The 19,099-nt window shown below is 31.6% G+C and overlaps 1 protein-coding gene across 1 annotated transcript; it reads left to right on the top strand.

Moving 5' to 3' along the window:
- The first annotated feature begins 1,141 nt into the window (after positions 1 to 1,141).
- Positions 1,142 to 17,514, top strand: LOC143239651 (transcription factor E2F5-like). The gene is made up of 9 exons (XM_076480979.1): positions 1,142 to 1,319; positions 7,174 to 7,283; positions 7,374 to 7,644; positions 8,014 to 8,124; positions 9,855 to 10,040; positions 10,600 to 10,759; positions 13,500 to 13,580; positions 14,440 to 14,484; positions 16,111 to 17,514. The coding sequence occupies exons 1-9, from the start codon at positions 1,209 to 1,211 to the stop codon at positions 16,224 to 16,226; spliced, it is 1,191 nt and encodes a 396-aa protein (XP_076337094.1). The 5' UTR covers positions 1,142 to 1,208; the 3' UTR covers positions 16,227 to 17,514.
- The last annotated feature ends 1,585 nt before the right edge of the window (positions 17,515 to 19,099 follow it).

The raw sequence follows: 19,099 nt of genomic DNA on the forward strand, positions 1-19,099 counted from the left end.
AAAACCTTCGTCCACTTTTCTACGTCCCATGTTTGGTGCTTCTCGGCAGAGTTTAACCGAGCTGTTTCTTGATGTGAAGGAGGTGTGGTCTTTGCAGACGTTTACGGTTTTTAAAGCCTTTCTCTCGTAGATGCTGTCTTATCGTTCTTGAGCTGCATTCTGCGTCCGTAAGGGCCTTATTCTGGTTCGACGATCGGCTGATGTCTTACTGGACAACCCGTCGAATCCTCCTGCTCAACGCCGGCGAAAGTTTCTTGGGCCGACCACTTGAAATTCTCGTTCCGTATCCCTCAGAGTTTTTTTTTTTAAATTTGCAACGATAGTTTTACTACGCCCAATCTCACCAGTGATGGCATGTTGAGAGAGACCTTGCTTTTGCAGCTCGACAATTCTGCCACGCTCAAACTCTGTCAACTTTTTAACCTTTACCATATTTTTACCCAATGTAACACAGGAGATATCAGTGGGAGATGTTGACAACACTAATGCTTGAACACAAATTACTAAATTTCGTTACGTGTTTGCCGATTAACGGTTCGTTTCATTATGGTCTTAAACTTTTGACCAGCTAGTATTTAGGCTAATTTCCTAGTGTTCACATTTTCCCTATTAAATGCTAAAAACGTTTTTTATTTTTATTTTCCCTTTTCTTATTTTCATCTTTCGAAGCTCTACTCACATAAGTAATTGAGCCCAACAACGCAAAATACGTATTTTTTCTCTATGTTCATCGGTCTTAAGATTTTGACCAGCAGCGTGTTAGCTCCCATCAACCTAGTTAAGTCAATGATAAAAAAATGTTACAAAGCTACGACAGCTGTTTCAGTGTGAACTAGACTAAACTGATTAAATGTAATTTTTATCAATTATATTTAAGTAATCACACTTCAGAATTAAGTTTAGTAATTAATTATCATTGAATTAATTAATTGATATCGAATTATTTTTATTAATATAATTTATTTACTTTAACTTCATAATAATATATTAATCATAATATGTATGTTATATTATCTGTTGTGAAAAATAAATGTTTATAAAGAAAGGTTCAAATGCGAATTATTGTAGAATGAAATTTATCTTGTGGTGTAGATAATTTAAACTTTTTATAAATGTGTTAATTTTTTTACGTCGTAAATTTTTAAATAAAAAGTACGAAAAAGCGAGATTTAACGAAAAGTTAACGGCTATGGCGAAGACATGTTAAAATGGCGGACATAGGTGCACCCAGTAGGCATGAGAAAAGTTTAGGGCTATTAACAACAAAGTTTGTGTCTTTATTACAAGAAGCTAAAGATGGTGTTTTGGATTTGAAAATGGTATGTGAATGTTACAATTTTTAGAAACCATATAGGTAAAATACTATTAGGAATTTTATACTTACAAAAAGATGTTGAAATTTGATGGGTAAATCAAATGTACCCAGCTTCCCTTGTTAGTTTAATTTGTTGTACTTTACCGGTGTAGGTAGCTTAAACGTTAGATGCTAAAATAGGCAATATAAAATGCAATCACCATGCTACTTCTTGCGTTGTTTGTATGAATGAAGACGTCACAATGACATAACTTCGTTGTAGAAAATATATGATAACTGTGAACGATGTAATGAGTCGTGCCAGAGTATGTTGCTGAGGTTGTGCGAAGACAAACATGTTATTGAATTTCGAAAACACTATCATTATTTTATGAGATTTTGAATGCAATTTGTAAATGTACGTAATCCGTATGAAATTGATATAAGTCGAAAATTAACTGTAACACAAATAGTTGAGGCCTCATACTTATTTCCAAAAAAAAAAAAAAAAAGTTAATTTGGAAAACTGGTTCCTTCACCATAGCCCTTTTTTAATTTTTTATTAAAATTTAAGATTGCTCCCTCAGAGTAAGATGTACTTGCACTGTTTCCTATAATACCAGTTACAGTTGAAATACACCATGTGTTCTCAAGGTGTACATTGGTTATTTCAACAAAATGCAGATAATTTCATAATTGTTTACTATTTTTAAATAAATTATATTGTGGGTAGAGAAAAATGAAATTTAAAACTTAAGTTGAAACCATTCTAAATCTATTCTTTTCAAGATTCTATTGGATTCTTAAACACATCATTGTGAACTATATATTAACCAGCTTGCTTGTGGGTTTTTGACTTTGTTGATTATAGAGCTTTGACTTAAAATCACACTAGCTCAATCATTTTAAAAATAAAAGTGTTGATAAAAATGTCTTAAATTGAGAAGTAATGTTGTGACCTATGTCTTGTTGTTTACCTGTCATTTTTTATCATTTCTTTATTGCATTTTTATACATCTACTCAGTCTCTAATACATATAAAATTCAGTTGTCTTTTGGTAATGCCCCATTTGTCTGTGTCACTTAGCAACAAAACTATGACATGATATTGTTTTAGCATAAAAAACATGACATGATATTATTGTTTTAGCATTAAATCTATGACATCATATTGTTGCCTTAGCAACAAAACTATGGTATGATATTGTTGTTTTAGCAACAAAACTATGACATTATATTGTTGTTTTAGCAACAAAACTATGACATTATATTGTTGTCTTAGCAACAGAACTATGACAGATATTGTCTGGGGGTATGTGTATGATGCTTTGATTGTTCATGTGGGCTGATTTGAATTTTTTTTATTGTTTTTACATTTTAGTTTATGCATTTATTTAAGTTGACATAAACATTTTGACGTTAGAAGTTCACGACCATAATTTTTCATGATAATGTGGAAAATAAATCAAAAGTTAAAAAAAACTTAAATAAAAGTTTGATTTGAGTTTCACAATTTGATGTAAAAGTTGTGAGCTTTGTTATTATACTATTTTTCTTCTGATTAAAATCTAACATATATAAAAGCCAGTTGTCATTTTGTGTTTGTGTTGTGTTATTGCTCATTTTGTGAATCATTTTTAAGATAAATTTACATTGTTTGTATTGATTTTTTAGTGTATTTGAAAAAAGTTTTATTTTCTCAATTTGTGATTAATTTTCTTTTATGTTAGATTTAAATATTTTTTCACTTGAGTTTTTAAATTTAAAAATGTCTAATATTAATCATTTTTATATGACAGTATTACTGTTTAATGGTTTAAAATTTAGTAAATAACTATAATTCTGTGATAAACTTTTATGGTTTGGGTTTTGTACCAATCATAATATAGTATCGTGATCAAATTCTTGGTGAGATGTTTCATACATTAACGTTGGTGAATAGTACTTACGCTTTAGGGTAGCTTAGTTAGAACACTGGCCTTCCTAACCAGAGTTTTGGATTCAAATCTCAGGCTTAATTTTTTTTTTTGCACTTAAAATACTTTATACTTACCTCTACTACTGTAGATGATGGAGGTTATATTTTGGCCCCTGTGTGTGTGTTTGTCAGTAAGATTTGTTCAAAATGGTAAGATGGATTTTAACATAAGTTGGTATATATTTAGGATATGACCAAACATAGAAGAAATTAAGTTTTGAAGAGTCAAGGTTGTAAAAATTTTTCTATCTGTTAATATGAGGAATAGTTTTTCACGCAGCTTCTCACGAGTCTTTGATAATAGTAGTAATTGTCAGTTGAAACTGGAAGAATTTGTGATCATCTAAAAATAATTATATTATCAGACAACTTACTTTTCAAAATTAATTTTTTTGTCAGATGAAATTTTTATATACAAGTAAAGCTACATCAGATTATGATATTTTAGAATGACTCATTTTTCGTAGGCCTTTCATGGCCAGGTGGATTAAGGCGTTCGACTCGTATTCTGAGGGTCATGGGTTTGAATTCCTGTTGCACCAAACATGCTCGCCCTTTCAGTCATGGGGGCATTATAATTTGACAGTCAATCCCACTATTCATTGGTAAAAGAGTAGCCCAAGAGTTGGCAGTGGGTGGTGATGACTAGCTGCCTTCCCTCTAGTCTTACACTGCTTAATTAGGGATGGCTAGCATAGATAGCCCTCATGTAGCTTTGTGCAAAATGCAAAAACAAACATCTTTTATTATTTTTCTATGATCATTATAATTCATTTAAAAGACTATAGAAATTACAATAAATCAAGATTTGTATGGGTTCTTGAAATCCTGGAAGAGCATATGAAGTAAGCTTTAAATATTTCAATGCTAGAAATCCTGAAGAACAGCTGTTTCTAAGTTCATTGCTCTTTAATAAAAGTCATGATATTCCAGTTTAAAATTCTCCCATATGCTATAAAATTTTGATTAATGGTACATATGGAATTATTTATTTTCAGATGCTTTTCCACCCTGGTGGTATTTATTCAGCACTACTGTACAATTATTAAATGTTGTCCAAGGGAAATCTGCCGGTACCTCTTACTTGATAGAAATTTTGGCTACCTTGCATCCCTGGAGAAACTGCAAGGAAGTGTGGACTAGGCTGTCTAATTACAGCACTCTGTGATCTGTTGAGAACCATGTCATAAAGCAGTGTATTGGCTTTGGCCTATTTGAAACTTAAAGTAGAAGCTTTTTCATTAAAAGTAAAAGAAACTGGCAGGTTATCACTCCATAACTAGCCAGTATGCTTAGCTGGTTGAGAAAATTAACATTACAGTATGTTTATTTTATTGTCAGTGAAGGTTAGAAAAGTGTGTGCACATTGTTTACTTCCTTGCCATATGATAGCCAACTGACCATAAGATCACGTGACATGAAGTACAGAGGAAAAAGAACCCTCCCTTTGTCCACCCTGTACTGTTATTCAGGACTCTACTATTATTCTGAATGCTATAGTAATAATTACATTTGTTTATAATTCTTGACAACCATTGTCAGAAAAATACAAGATTAGCACTATATGGCAGGATTCATGAGCCATGAAAATTTGAGCTTATATTCTTCAGTTTCCATAAAGTCATATGAACCCTACAAATACAGTTACGACAAAAAGTGTTCGTACACCTGCTTCCTGAGTAGTTTTTTGCTCATAATTTAAAAACTATCATGATTAGGCTAATAGACGTATAATATGTTATAAATATTATACTAACACACATCTACATTATTTTTTATGTAAATTAAATGACAAATAAACTGTTTATAAACAAATAACCAAATACAGGGGGAGTAGAAAGTGTTCGTACATTTTGGAACGTGTGAAAAAACTGATATTCTCAAATAAACTACATTATACCATTCCAGAACTAGACACTGGGTTCATAATTATTGGAATTTAGCCAGCCAAAAATTTCCGGCAATTTAATGCAGTCTCCGTCATTATTTGCTTGGTCATCATGGCGAACAGGAAACAACTGTCCAGTGATTTAAAAAACTGTATTATTGTAAAATACAAGTCTCGTGTGTCTCTTTCCAGTATTGCTGCACAACTTTATGTGCCAAAATCTACTGTTGAAAGCATAATTGCCAAGTTTAAGCTTACAGGATCAACTGCTAACCTCCCTCGTTTTGGACGCCCCACCAAAATTCCAGATAGAACCAAAAGCAATGTTCTCAGAGAAGTTAGTAGGAACCCTCGTTTAATATGTAATGACATACAGAAACTGGTAAGGGAAACTGGGGTTGAAGTAAGCACCTCTACAGTTACAAACATGTTACGCTCTTCTGGGTTCAAAGCATGTCGTCCTCATAGAACTCCATATTTAAAGCCTGTTCATTTAGAAGCACGATTGAGGTATGCAAGAAAGCATGTAGATAAACCCTTTACCTCCTGGAGCAGTATTCTGGTCAGACGAGACTAAAATTGAGCTTTTCGGCCACAATGATGTTCGTAATATTTTCAGAATGAAATCTTCCAAAGAACATCATTTCTACAGTTAAACACAGAGGTGGCTCATGACTAAACTACTCACGACGCAGGGGTACGAACACTTTCTGTCGTAACTGTATATTATAAAACTATTTGTAGTTCAGGACCTTAATTGGGTATGCCTTTATAACCCTGTCTGACACAATAAGAAGTTAATGCAGTGTGTATGTTAGTCTGAGGCTGTCTTCAGAGTTTAACTTTTAGACCACCTTGACAGTATTACCTAGTAATACATTCTCAATGGCATTATAAAAGTGAAAAACATGTTCAGTGGCATTCTCATATCAGTGTCATTTAAAAATTATTTCAATCATCTACATTGACACAGGGCATAAATACTGAAGTAGGAACACCTTGTTAAGACCTTTGTCCTGTTTTAAAACACTTGTACTGAGTTATTTCAAACTACATTTAATCAACTTGTTACTTATAGTTCCTCTTGGCCTTGTATCAGTAACAACTGATAAAAACTTTTTTTTTCCTGAATAATTGGATATGTTTCTGTTAATTTCTCTGTGGGGAATATTGCTTTACAGATATATATGGAAAGGCTGTAATTGCATATCTGTAATAAGCCCTATTCTCTATGTGATACTAATAAACATAACTAAAGATTTTTAGAAAAAACATGGTGCCAAGTCTGTCTGATAGACACATGACAAGTCTTGATTGTTTTTTACTGTAACTGTTTTTTAATGTATGAATAACAATTTGTTTTGTAATAACAACTTCCTTTTACTTATTATTAGTTTTTCCTTTCACTTTTTTAACCACAAACAATTAACTTTTCTCTCAAGTCTATATGTATTTCACATTATATATTTTGTTTATTGTCTGAATTACAAAAGTTTGTCTAATTTTAACATAAAAATTGAATTTACATCTGGTAATTTCTTTCCAGTGTTAAATTAGTAGTAGTTTAACTGACATATAGTTTTGATAAAGTAATGCTACAGTTAAACTTGTCAATATATTATGTGAATTTTGCAAGCATTACTCAGGTAAGCTCTCCAAATATATTTCAGAAGAATTTGAATTTGTGCTTTTTCTTTGTAATTTAACTTGCACAAGTTAAGGTTTAAACCAGACTTACAAAGCCTGCTAAATTATACTTGAAGCTGATCATCCTTCCAGTATATTTGTCAAGTTAGTTAGTAACAGTTTTTTTTGTTTATCAGTCTTTTCCAAATATAAGTGACAGATTATATTTTAAGCCTAACAACTTGTAATATTATTAATTTGCTTGTCCTCGTGTCTCAGTCTTTTAAACTGACGTAATTAGTTGTCTCTACAAAAAAAGAAAAATGTTTCATTTATTTTCTTGTGCTTGTTTTGTTTATTTTGCTTGCTTTTAATATCACTTTGTAGGCAGCTGACACACTTGCTGTGCGACAAAAGAGAAGGATTTATGATATCACCAATGTACTGGAAGGGATTGGATTGATCGAGAAGAAGTCGAAGAACAGTATTCAGTGGAAGTAAGTACAAGCAGAAAAATGTGATATCTCAGAGCAGGATTGAAAGTTTTTTTGGTTTAAAATATTTTATTACTATACATTTTTAAACAGGGGGGCAGGACCTGGATGTAACACTAGGGAAATCTCAGAACGTCTAGTGGCTCTGAAAGAGGAACTTCGCCTCCTTGAACAGACAGAAGAAGAGCTTGACCTCCACCACTGCTGGGCACAGCAAAGTATTCGAAATATCACAGAGGACCAAACAAATTTCCAGCTAGCCTATGTCAGTCATGATGACATCTGTCGTTGTTTTGAAGGTGATACTCTACTAGTGATACAAGCCCCTTCAGGAACCCAGTTGGAAGTGCCTATACTAGAGGAGGTCAGCTACCAAGAACCAAAATATGGGGTTCACATGTGATTGTTTTTAAGCTTGTTAAGACATAGTTTTTAATACCTTGAGTGTTTTGTCAAAAGTCATATATGAAATTTTATAAATGAATCAAATTCTGTTGTCGATGAACAATATTGTTTGTTTTTCTTCTCTAGTCAGTGGTGCAACTGACATGCAATAAATTGTTTTTATATTTAACATATTTATTAAATTCATAGAGTAAAAACAACATATATATATATATATATATATATATATAGTCTGTAAGCAAGTTTAGAAAAAATAAAATTGAAGTAGTTTTCCATGTAATAGAAACTGTACCTGAACTCAGATGAGCTTCTAATGTTTCTTCCTTAGCATGGATCACAGAAAAGGAAATATCAGACCCATTTGAAGTCAAATTCTGGACCTATTAATGTCCTGCTGGTGAATAAAGAAACCACTTCATCCAGTCCGGTCGTAGTTCAGGTAGGATTGTTTGACTAAATGTTACCATAAAATCTACATGCTGCAACTTTGAATGTGTTTCTTCATGAAATTTTGATTTTATTAAGCATTATGCAGCTTTTATAATGATAAAAAAATCTTACTTTTTAGTAAATACTTTAAGGAATGGTTTCCAGTCTTTTCCCCATGAAGGGTCCCCTTTTGTTATTATTCTTCCGTTATGGACCCCCTATGTTTTTGAAAGATTCTATCAACACAATAAACTGTTTTTATTAACTAATAATTAACTTGTTTTAATGGCTTTTCTTACATACTCAGAAAGCAAGGAAATTTATGACAGTTATAGAACAGTCTCATGCATTATTTAATTAAAAGAAGTAGCTCATGGACTCTCAGTATTACCTACATAGACCTCAAGTTGGGAACTGTTGGTTTAAAAAATTTGACAATGAATTCAAAATGTCTTTACTTGGTCAGTATAATTGAAAAGTGATTTTTTTTTTTTTCTGGTAAGAATAAAAATTACTTCTTTCCATCTTGCAGTTTTTATTTCACTTGTGTAACCTCTAAAATCTCATAATTAAATATCTAAAGATGTTTTTTCAATAAAACTTTTATATTTTATCTGTTAGATATTCCACCTTAATGGTAACTGCAGCAAAGTCAGCAGTGTAAAGTTGAAAGTTGGAAAATACAAAATTAAATTATCCTTTTTGATTTCTATTTATTCTTAAAGACAGAGCTGTTTTATGAGTCTAGTTCTGTTGCTATACAGAAGCATGCTACAAAACATCATGGCTCAATGGTTTTGTGTAAACCTACGATCGAGTTACAAGTACTCCATAATTGAATTACAATACCATCTTGCATGTGCACCTGCTAGGATATTGAGTATCACAAGAACTGTTTTTATTCATTTATTTATTTTTTTATTCAGACTTATACAGATTAATTACATTTAAAATGAATCAGTAATAAATTAAGCCAGAAGTTCAACCCTTTTGCTATCAAAACATAAAGAACCATAAGCCTGATTCTTTGTAGTTATGGTGGTGGTTCAAAATGTTATTATTTCATGTATACGGATTAGAACACAACACATTATAGCATCTAGAAACTAGAATGTCTTAATGCTATTATAATTAAAGTTGCTTTATACCTAAGCTATAAAATAGGTTTAAAAAAATCCCATTAGCTGGTCAATCCTGTCTCACAAGGCAACCAATGAAAGTAAGGCTAAATAGTTCCTAACTTTACAATACCTAAACAAACTATCCCACAAACAAATATTATTAAGACAAGCTGCTCTTTCTATTGGTTATAAATAATCCAATACCAACTGTCAAAGGGAATTATTGGCATTTTTTTTTAAAGACAAGGTGATATAGGAGAGGCTTAGTATTCAGGTTTGGTTTTCTTGCTTATAAATAGCTATAATATAAGTGTGTAATACAGGGATGGAAAGTAGATTCAAAATAAGCAATACAGAGGAAAGAAGTATCATGTGATATAAACATTGAGAAGTTATCTGAACATTTTCTTCTGAAATTAAGAAATTGAAACATTTATAATGTTAAAAGTTGAATTATAAACTCGTACTTTGATGCTAAGCTTATTGACGTACATTGATAATAAAGTTGTTTAATTAAGTTTTGAACGTCACATATGAACCTTGACCCACTTGTGATCTTAGGAATAATTACACTGAACAGTTTTTTAACAGTAATGATATTAGAATATGTGGAAAACAGGTCCCCCCACCTTGTGAAGATGCAAATGATATGTCATCAACTTCAAAAGCAGAAGACAGTGGTTCTCTTACTGCTACTTCATCATTGGAAGAACAGATGACACCATGTCCAAATACTCGTGCATCTGCCCAACAGTCACAACAGCAGCAACTGTCATCTCCAGAATTTACAACAGAACTGATAGAGGTAGAGTTAATATACAATTTTATGATTTATTTCTCAACTATCTTAACTATCAATAAAAATCTTTTGGCTGATCTGTTTTTATTCTAGCACAAGTTGCTCATTCATTTAATATTTGATCTTGTTCCAATAACCATTTTAAAGTACAGTTAAAAGCAAAACCTTGTAGTAGGAATCAATATATAAAGTGTAGCTAGTTAACTCATTTTTTCAGATAAAGATCTTGGCTAAGGATTATCATTTGTGTATGACAATGAGGGACGTATGGTCATTTGTTGTGTTGATTGGTATTTTGTTTATAAAAGAACTTTGCTGTAGTATTTATTACCAGTAAAATAATTAGAAAATTGGTATTTATTAGCTTTAGACTTTAATAGCTGTAATATCTTGATTTTGAAGCTCCATGAAATCTTAAGAGAAAACCTGTAATCATCCAGTTAATTTAGTGAATAACTGGAAATATGAAATATGTGAAGCTTTTTATATCTAGTTGGTGAGGTAGGTGATGAAAATTGGCAGAAAGGCTAATTGACTACAAATATCATCCTTTTGTAACTGACAGGAATTGATGGAAGTTCAGGCTAGCTCCTGCACACCAGTCACACGTATGTCTACAAGGCAGTCACAAAGGAAGTCGAACCAACGGCAAACTGGAACTTCTAATAAGAAAACAAGGAAGTTAGATACATCTCAAACAGCTGTTCAAGCCAGTGCTAAAATAGGCAAGTGCTTAGTTCCATTTAGTTTTGTCTAACCCTTTACCTGCAGTGTTCCATGTTTTGCCAGCTTTATGTTTCGAAAACACAAACGTTCTGTGAGTGACATGTTTTCAAACATAAGTTTGATTCTTTTGGTCAACTTGCTGAACTGATGGTCAGCATTGATTACTTTACTGTATTGTATGTATTTGTGTATACATATGTATCTTCTACATGCATGACTGAAATAATAAGTACAGTATAGAGCTATCTAGTGAATGGCACCACAGAGAAAATTCATGCTTTAGTGATTCAAACAATTAGAAAAATAATTATTATGGTACGTGCAATAACCATTTCTTTTTCACAGAACATAATTTTAAATAAACGTTTTTCTTCACAATGGAACATGCCTCTAGCGAGGAATGTACATGAGGGTTTGATGTAATTTGTAAAAGTAGTACGAGAAACTATTATTGTTTCAATAACGGATACCACTTTTAGTACATAAAACACTTCTTCTGTTCAGTACTTCACAGAGAAATCTTTTTTAGAAAATGCTCACTTTTTCTAAATTTTGTCAATGAAGTATAAATACTACAATTATTAATTGCTAGTCCAAACAGCCCTCCATAAGACTGCATTCTTCCTAGTATCATATATAGGTTTAGTGATGAAATGTATAACATGTTAAAACTAATGCAAATAAATAGTATTTATAGAAACCTTACTTATTTGTTTCACTACTTGTAATGTTGGACAGTACTGTTTTGTATTTGTTGCTGTCATTCATATCTTGTAATGTTGTGGACAGTACTGTCTTGTATTTGTTGCTATCATTCATGTCCTGTAATGTTGTGGACAATACTGTCTTGTATTTGTTGCTATCATTCATGTCCTGTAATGTTGTGGACAATACTGTCTTGTATTTGTTGCTATCATTCATCTCCTGTAATGTTGTGGACAGGTACTGTCTTGTATTTGTTGCTATCATTCATGTCCTGTAATGTTGTGGACAGTACTGTCTTGTATTTGTTGCTATCATTCATGTCCTGTAATGTTGTGGACAGTACTGTCTTGTATTTGTTGCTATCATTCATGTCCTGTAATGTTGTGGACAGGTACTGTCTTGTATTTGTTGCTATCATTCATGTCCTGTAATGTTGTGGACAGTACTGTCTTGTATTTGTTGCTATCATTCATGTCCTGTAATGTTGTGGACAGTACTGTCTTGTGTTTGTTGCTATCATTCATGCCCTGTAATGTTGTGGACAGTACTGTCTTGTGTTTGTTGCTATCATTCATGTCCTATAATGTTGTGGACAGTACTGTCTTGTATTTGTTGCTATCATTCATGTCCTGTAATGTTGTGGACAGTACTGTCTTATATTTGTTGCTATTATTCTTGTCCTGTAATGTTGTGGACAGTACTGTCTTGTATTTGTTGCTATCATTCATGTCCTGTAATGTTGTGGACAGTACTGTCTTGTATTTGTTGCTATCATTCATGTCCTGTAATGTTGTGGACAGTACTGTCTTGTATTTGTAGCTATCATTCATGTCCTGTAATGTTGTGGACAGGTACTGTCTTGTATTTGTTGCTATCATTCATGTCCTGTAATGTTGTGGACAATGCTGTCATGTATTTGTTCCTGTCATTCATTTCCTGTAATGTTCAGGACAGTACTGTCTTGTGTGTGTTGAGTTGCTTTTGACACACATTACTGAGTTTTCTATAAATCAGTCTTGGGAATGATGTACTTCTGCCATCGTTTTATCATAATCAGTGGTGCATTAAATATTCGCATTATATGTTTTTATTTATCCTGTTTAATTTTTTCTTTTACATCACATGAATTTTCATTATTTAAATGTTAGCTTTTCTGTTCATTGTTTAGTTGTATGTTTTGTAATATATTTTTCAATTGTTAATTTATATGATAGTTGTTGTTTTGGGAAGGGGTATTCTTTTGGTAGTTAAATATAAGTGTATGTAATTAAATATAACTGGACTTTGTTTGTTTTTTTTTTAAATTTGATTATTAGGGCACCTGACTTGTGATCCGTGGATCACAGGCTCTAACTGTGTTGTTGAACATGCTCAGCCTTTCAGTCACTGGGGAATTATAAAGGTTAATACCACTGTTGTTGGCCAGGCATGACCAGATGGTTAAGGAACTTGATTCATAATCTGAGGGTCATGGGTTCGAATCCCTGTCACACCAAACATCCTCGCCTTTTCAGCCATGGTGGCATTATAATGTGACATCAATCCCACTATTCGTTGATAAAAGAGTAGCCCAGGAGTTGGTGGTGAATAGTGATGACTAGCTGCCTTCCCTCTAGTCTTACACTTCTAAATTAAGGATGGCTAGCACAGATAGCCCTCAAGTAGCTTTGCACGAAATTCAAAACAAACCAAACCCACTGTTGTTGTTAAAAAAGTAATCTAACAGTTAGTTTTGGACAGAGTTAACTCCCTTCTCTTCACTCTGGTCTGTCACTATTAAATTAGGGATGATAGTGCAGATAGCCATTGAATGGCTTTGTTGAAAATTCAGCAAACTGTATTTTTAGATCTTTGTAAAGTGTAGAATCATGAATAACCAAACATAAATTATTTATTCAAAAAATGTGTTTAATTTCATTGAATGCTTTAAGAGATGTGTGGAGTTTTTTACTTTCACTATCTCAAATATTCAGTACATAAATTTGTTATTTCTGGTCTGTAGTTTAAGTTTTAAACTATTGATTCTTCTTATAGAAACCACTGCAGATGGAGCCACTGGAAGTGTGGAAAAAAAGACAAAAGAACTTTCAGATGAATTATTAGATCCTACCAAAAGTTAGTTTTTGTTTTCATTTTTTATGTTAAGTATTCATTCTTTTAAAAAACACTGGTGGACTAAAGCATATCAATCTGTGTCCTATAGTTTAAGAATTAGTCACAATTAATAGTGTAATAAAATATTTGTAGTTTATTGTCAGTTTTTACTTCAGATTTCAATTCATAGGTGTATTTTAGTTGAGATCTAAAGTAGATTTTTAGATTTGAAAATATAACTGCTTGAACCTCCAAAACATTGACAGGATATCAAAAGAATGAGAAGTGAAGGTGTCACTGATTTTTATCATGAACACATGTACTGACATTGTGTTTGGCTGATGACTTATGAACCTATTAAAAACTTTTAATGAATAAAAGTACTGCTTTTCTGTTAATGTTTGTAGTATATATTGAACTGTTCATTCTTTTTTTGTCAGACTATCTATACTTAACATATGACTAGTGAACTTGAAAGATGTGATTTACAATACTTGACATATGACCTAGAAACTTAAAAATTTGAGTTACTGGCATCATGGCTATAGCTAGTGAACTGATGGTCAAGTAACTATTGTGTCTAGTTGTTATAGTTTACCTTCAGTTGCATTAGGAATACCAGTTGATGGGTAAAATAAAAGTTACTGTTGTACTTTATTGTTTTATATTGTGTATTGGATAAGTAGTGGGTTATTTTAATTTAAAACTAATTCAACCTACAGAAAAGTGTAATGGACTTACTTGAAGGTGTTATCGTGGAAGGTTATGTTAACAGTGCATGTTCTATGATCAAAGAGCATTATAAATGTTTTGTTGAGATGTAATAGTAATCTTGGTATGGAAATTTTTTTTAACTCATTTTTCATATCTTTGGTTACAGCGACCATTGACCAGGACTTCCTTGATGAGTTGATATCCTCAGATAGTAAGATTTATTTTCCTTGTAATAAACATTTCCTGTATTTTTTCTTTCATTAAAATAAAAATGTTTGTAAATGTTATACTCACTAACATTCAGTAACTATTTCAGATATATACCATGTTTCTGTTAGAAAGTGTTTTTTTTTTCCAAGTTGCAAATTAAACCAATAGACTTAATATTAAAAACTAGTCTTTATTACATTGTTCATTAACTCTTACCCTCAAATGACATTACAAATTGATATTTTTATTGTCACAATAGCTGAAACTAGTACTAACAACAAGGAAGTCCTATAGTGATAATTATGGGCATGTAAATTTTTGTAAGTTTAGTCTCTTTGTATATTTATTTTGTTCTACTTTCTGAACAATTGTAGTCAGAGCTTGTTGGTGCTGACATAAGATTATTATGTTTGCTGAACAATTGTAGTCAGAGCCTGTTAGTCGTGGCATAAGATTGTGTTTGCTGAACCATTGTAGTTAGAGCCTGTTGGTCATGTCATAAGATTATTGTATTTGCTGAACCATTATAGTCAGAGCTTGTTGGTGCTGACATAAGATTATTGTGTTTGATTAATTATTGCAGTCAAAGCCTCTTGGTTCTGATATAAGATTACCATGCTTAAATGTTATTGAAGTAATTCTGTCTTTCATGGTCAACTAACATAATAATTTTGCAAATGGTTTGGAAAAATTAAAAGTTTAATTCAATCACTTGTACCTGTAAAGATTATGTCCATACCAAGATTAAATTTCTTGTAAAAACAGCTAGTGTTGAGTAAAAATAGTTGCTAGTAAAGGGTAAGTATGATGTTCATTATCTATACAGTTGTGGGAGTTATACAAGTTCAATTAGTATCAAGAAAGGTAAATCCTACCAAAATTCTTGGTTGAGAAAAGCCCTTAAGGCACTGTACATAAAATATTCGTCCAAGTTTTTGTAAGTAGATGTTTGGTATTTCTACTCTAGAAAAATAAAGGAATTTTTTTAAACGATCCCCAGTGACTCAGCAGTAAGAGAAAGAGTTTAATAATGCTGAAAATTGAATTTTGTTACCCATGATTGATAGCCCTTTTTACACTTAGCAAAAAACAAACAAAAACAAAGATAAATTCTTTTTAACAATTTATTATTAAATCTAAGCTTGCTTTGCTTATTTTATGGGTTTGAAACTAACAAATTATACTGTGTAGAAAAATATTGTGGCTAGAAGAATAATTATCTTTAACACTTACCATTCTCACAGTTTGATGATACATATTTTGTAAGTGTTTAAACAAATTATGAGATATTTTGGAATCAAGACAGTCAACTAGATCTCGTGTTTTGACTTCCTAATTTAAACTTCAGAAATTATTTCTTCAAATATATTTTACCAAACTTTATATTTTAAACACATGCATAAGCTCAGCTGTTTTTAACTAGTTTCAGAATCCAGTGGCTTTTTCAGTGTAATTCATGAAGTTTATATCCATTTGAAAGGAAGAAAAACTTGTTGCTTTGTTTTATTTTATACTAAGTTTTAAAAAAAATTATTTTTACTATTTCATAATCTTTCTTGATCTTTACTAGTTTTATTGAAATCGTAAATCTGTTTAGTTTGTTATGAGTGAATTTACTTTTTTGTAGTGTTTTCTCCATTACTGAGGCTTAGCCCACCTCCCAGTAACCAAGACTACTGTTTCAACCTCTGTGACACTGAGGGTGTCTGTGATCTGTTCGACGTACATACGATTCCCCTTTGACTCAGCTTCTGGAGTGGAATATGGTTTCATTGCATTTATTAGTATGTAATACCTCACTTTCCTGTTGGAAGAAAGGACACATGAGCAGCAACTGGTTGGTTTCAGATGTCTTTCTGGTCATTTTGATCAGTGTGAGATATTTTTATGTAATGTTACTGAGAAATTTTGTTAACAAATAGACTCTTATTTCATCATTTTTTCACCCATTTGGACTCTGGATCATTTGCCTCTGAACAAAGACGTCATGAAGAATAGAACGCAGTGTAACTAATTCAGGGCTGATGGTTGGCACTGGCCGTTCAAATGTCACCAGTACTTCAGGTGATAGTGCTTTTCATTGCATGGCATGGTTGTGTCAATTATTGATATCAGTTCAAATGTTGTTAATATGGTCATGTTATCTGTTATTGATTCTTCATATGGTCAGTATATTAAGGAAGAAGTCTGTTGTCAAATATATACCAAATCAATGTTTGACTAATATATATGTATATATATATTTAAAAACGTATTTTTACTTTGTTTTTCTTTTATCTGTAACTTTTTAAATTTAATTAAATAGATACAATGATATTCAGTGTATTTTATTTTAAATCTCCAAGATTTGTTATCCACTTAAGACTTTTTAGCACCAGGAAGTTTTTAATAAACATATGTTAAGAAATCTTTGAGCATGTACTGATGGGTGTAATTAATTTTGCCATGTAACATCTACACTGATGTTTTTTATTATTGGTAATAAGGGTGAAGTTAAAACAATTATTGTAAAGGAGAAAGATTTCCATATCTTTATCAGTATATACCTAATAGTATGAAATTCAGGCTTGCATTTCATGGTGTTATTAGTGAAAGTTTAGCTTTTCCTTATAGTTACCATGGGCTTTAATTCTTTGCCTATAAGAGACTTTCTTTTTTAGGGTTACCAAGGTTGTTTTTTTAAAGATTGATAATTAAGTATACAAACAACAATAAAATTGGTAAATTTGACATTTTAATAATACTTACCAACACTACCAATGTGTTTTTAACCATGATATTAGAGCAGTATTAAATGTACTAAACTTTAGTTAGCAACCTGGTTGAACTATAACAAACATATATATAGTTGAAATTTTGTAAGATGCTATGTGTAAAACAGTTGTACTTTCCATACATCAGCTATATTGCATGTATCGGCACACAAGGGAGTTTGAGAAGTTACATAGTTCCTAGTTAGTGATAGTGATGTAAATATTGCTTGTAAGTTTCTTTAGAGATACAAATAAAACAAACATTCCAGAACAGTAAATGTCATTGTTATTCATCTTTATAAACAGCCTAGTTTTCCCATTATTGATGCAAACAGTTTGGCTGTAAGTTTTTGGGAGATGTTATTAAACATTCAGAAACAGGCATTATATGAAATAAAATTATTTCAGGTGAATTCATTTTGTGTCCCTCAGAGAATGGTGAGAGAAATTCCATTTCGAGTTTAATGTGTATCAAAACTAATACATATATCCAAGATATATACTTCCAGGGTTTTCTGCTAAAACAACATTTCTTTGTCTGTCAAAAGGTAACAGTAAAAATGACAAGTCAAAAGTCTTGCTTTATCTTTTTGTGATTTCTCTTCATGTAATGCCCAGGCATTTTCCACAAACAACATAATGTGCTTGTCTTACAGGTATAACACGTGGTGCAGTTTGTACATAATGCATAGTTGAGCAGTTGCCTAAAAGATGTAGTTTTGCATTATTGGTTTTAACAAGTAAGTAATAACCCACAACTATAGAATATCAGGGCAAATTTCCATGCAATTACAGAATGGCTGGAGGAGAAATCCTTGAACCAGCCAAGATAAAACTATTTACTGGTTATAATAAAGGGATTATGGGAACCATGACTTCATGTAAAGCTTTCTAGCACCATCCATACAAGCTTCTGTATAGTTTTCTAACCTGAAATTAGGCTAAAATTAACCATAGATTGGTGTTTCATCAACTGAAAGAAATTATATCAGTAGTACTGTAGCCATACAAATATTGCAGGATTTTTCTTTTATCAGCTATTTAATTTCTAGAGTCACGGATTAGTCATCACAGACTACAACAAGTATTTTGAATATGGTTTAAACCCAAAAATGAGCTAAAAAAGTACAGTTTTTAAATTTACATATAATTTAAAGCCCTTCATTCTGAAAGCTACAGTTTGACAGTGTTTCAGTTACAGTTTCCTTTATGTAGTTTTAAAGGGAAGGTTAGAAAGCAAACCTTCACTTCTCCGTATGATGTTGCAGAATTACATACATTTTTGTTGCAAAATTGTTGTGTAACTGCCCTTGTTGCATTTACAGGACCTGTTGCAAAAAAGCATGGAAATGATTGAGTTGCTTATGAGATATTCTATATATACAGTTTAATAACTTATGAGATATTCTATACATACAGTTTAGTAACTTATGAGATATCCTATACATACAGTTTAGTAACTTATGAGATATTCTATACATACAGTTTAATAACTTATGAGATATTCTATACATGCAGTGTAATAACTTATGAGATATTCTATACATACAGTGTAATAATTTGAGATATTCTATACATACAGTTTAATAACTTATGAGATATTCTATACATACAGTTTAATAACTTATGAGATATTCTATACATACAGTTTTGTAACTTATGAGATATTCTATACATACAGTTTAGTAACTTATGAGATATTCTATACATACAGTTTAGTAACTTATGAGGTATTCTATACATACAGTTTAATAACTTATGAGATATTCTATACATACAGTTTAGTAACTTATGAGATATTCTATACATACAGTTTAGTAACTTATGAGGTATTCTATACATACAGTTTAATAACTTATGAGA

This window comes from Tachypleus tridentatus, chromosome 13 (genome assembly GCF_004210375.1).
Source record: "Tachypleus tridentatus isolate NWPU-2018 chromosome 13, ASM421037v1, whole genome shotgun sequence".
In the NCBI taxonomy this organism is placed as follows: domain Eukaryota; kingdom Metazoa; phylum Arthropoda; class Merostomata; order Xiphosura; family Limulidae; genus Tachypleus; species Tachypleus tridentatus.

What these genes read in the sequence shown, in the direction of transcription:
- LOC143239651 (XM_076480979.1), top strand. Translation starts at nt 1,209, where the DNA reads ATGGCGGACATAGGTGCACCCAGTAGGCATGAGAAAAGTTTAGGGCTA. An exon ending in AAGAACAGTATTCAGTGGAA is followed by an intron (nt 7,284 to 7,373) that starts GTAAGTACAAGC and finishes ATTTTTAAACAG; the next exon opens with GGGGGCAGGACCTGGATGTA. An exon ending in CCAGTCCGGTCGTAGTTCAG is followed by an intron (nt 8,125 to 9,854) that starts GTAGGATTGTTT and finishes TGTGGAAAACAG; the next exon opens with GTCCCCCCACCTTGTGAAGA.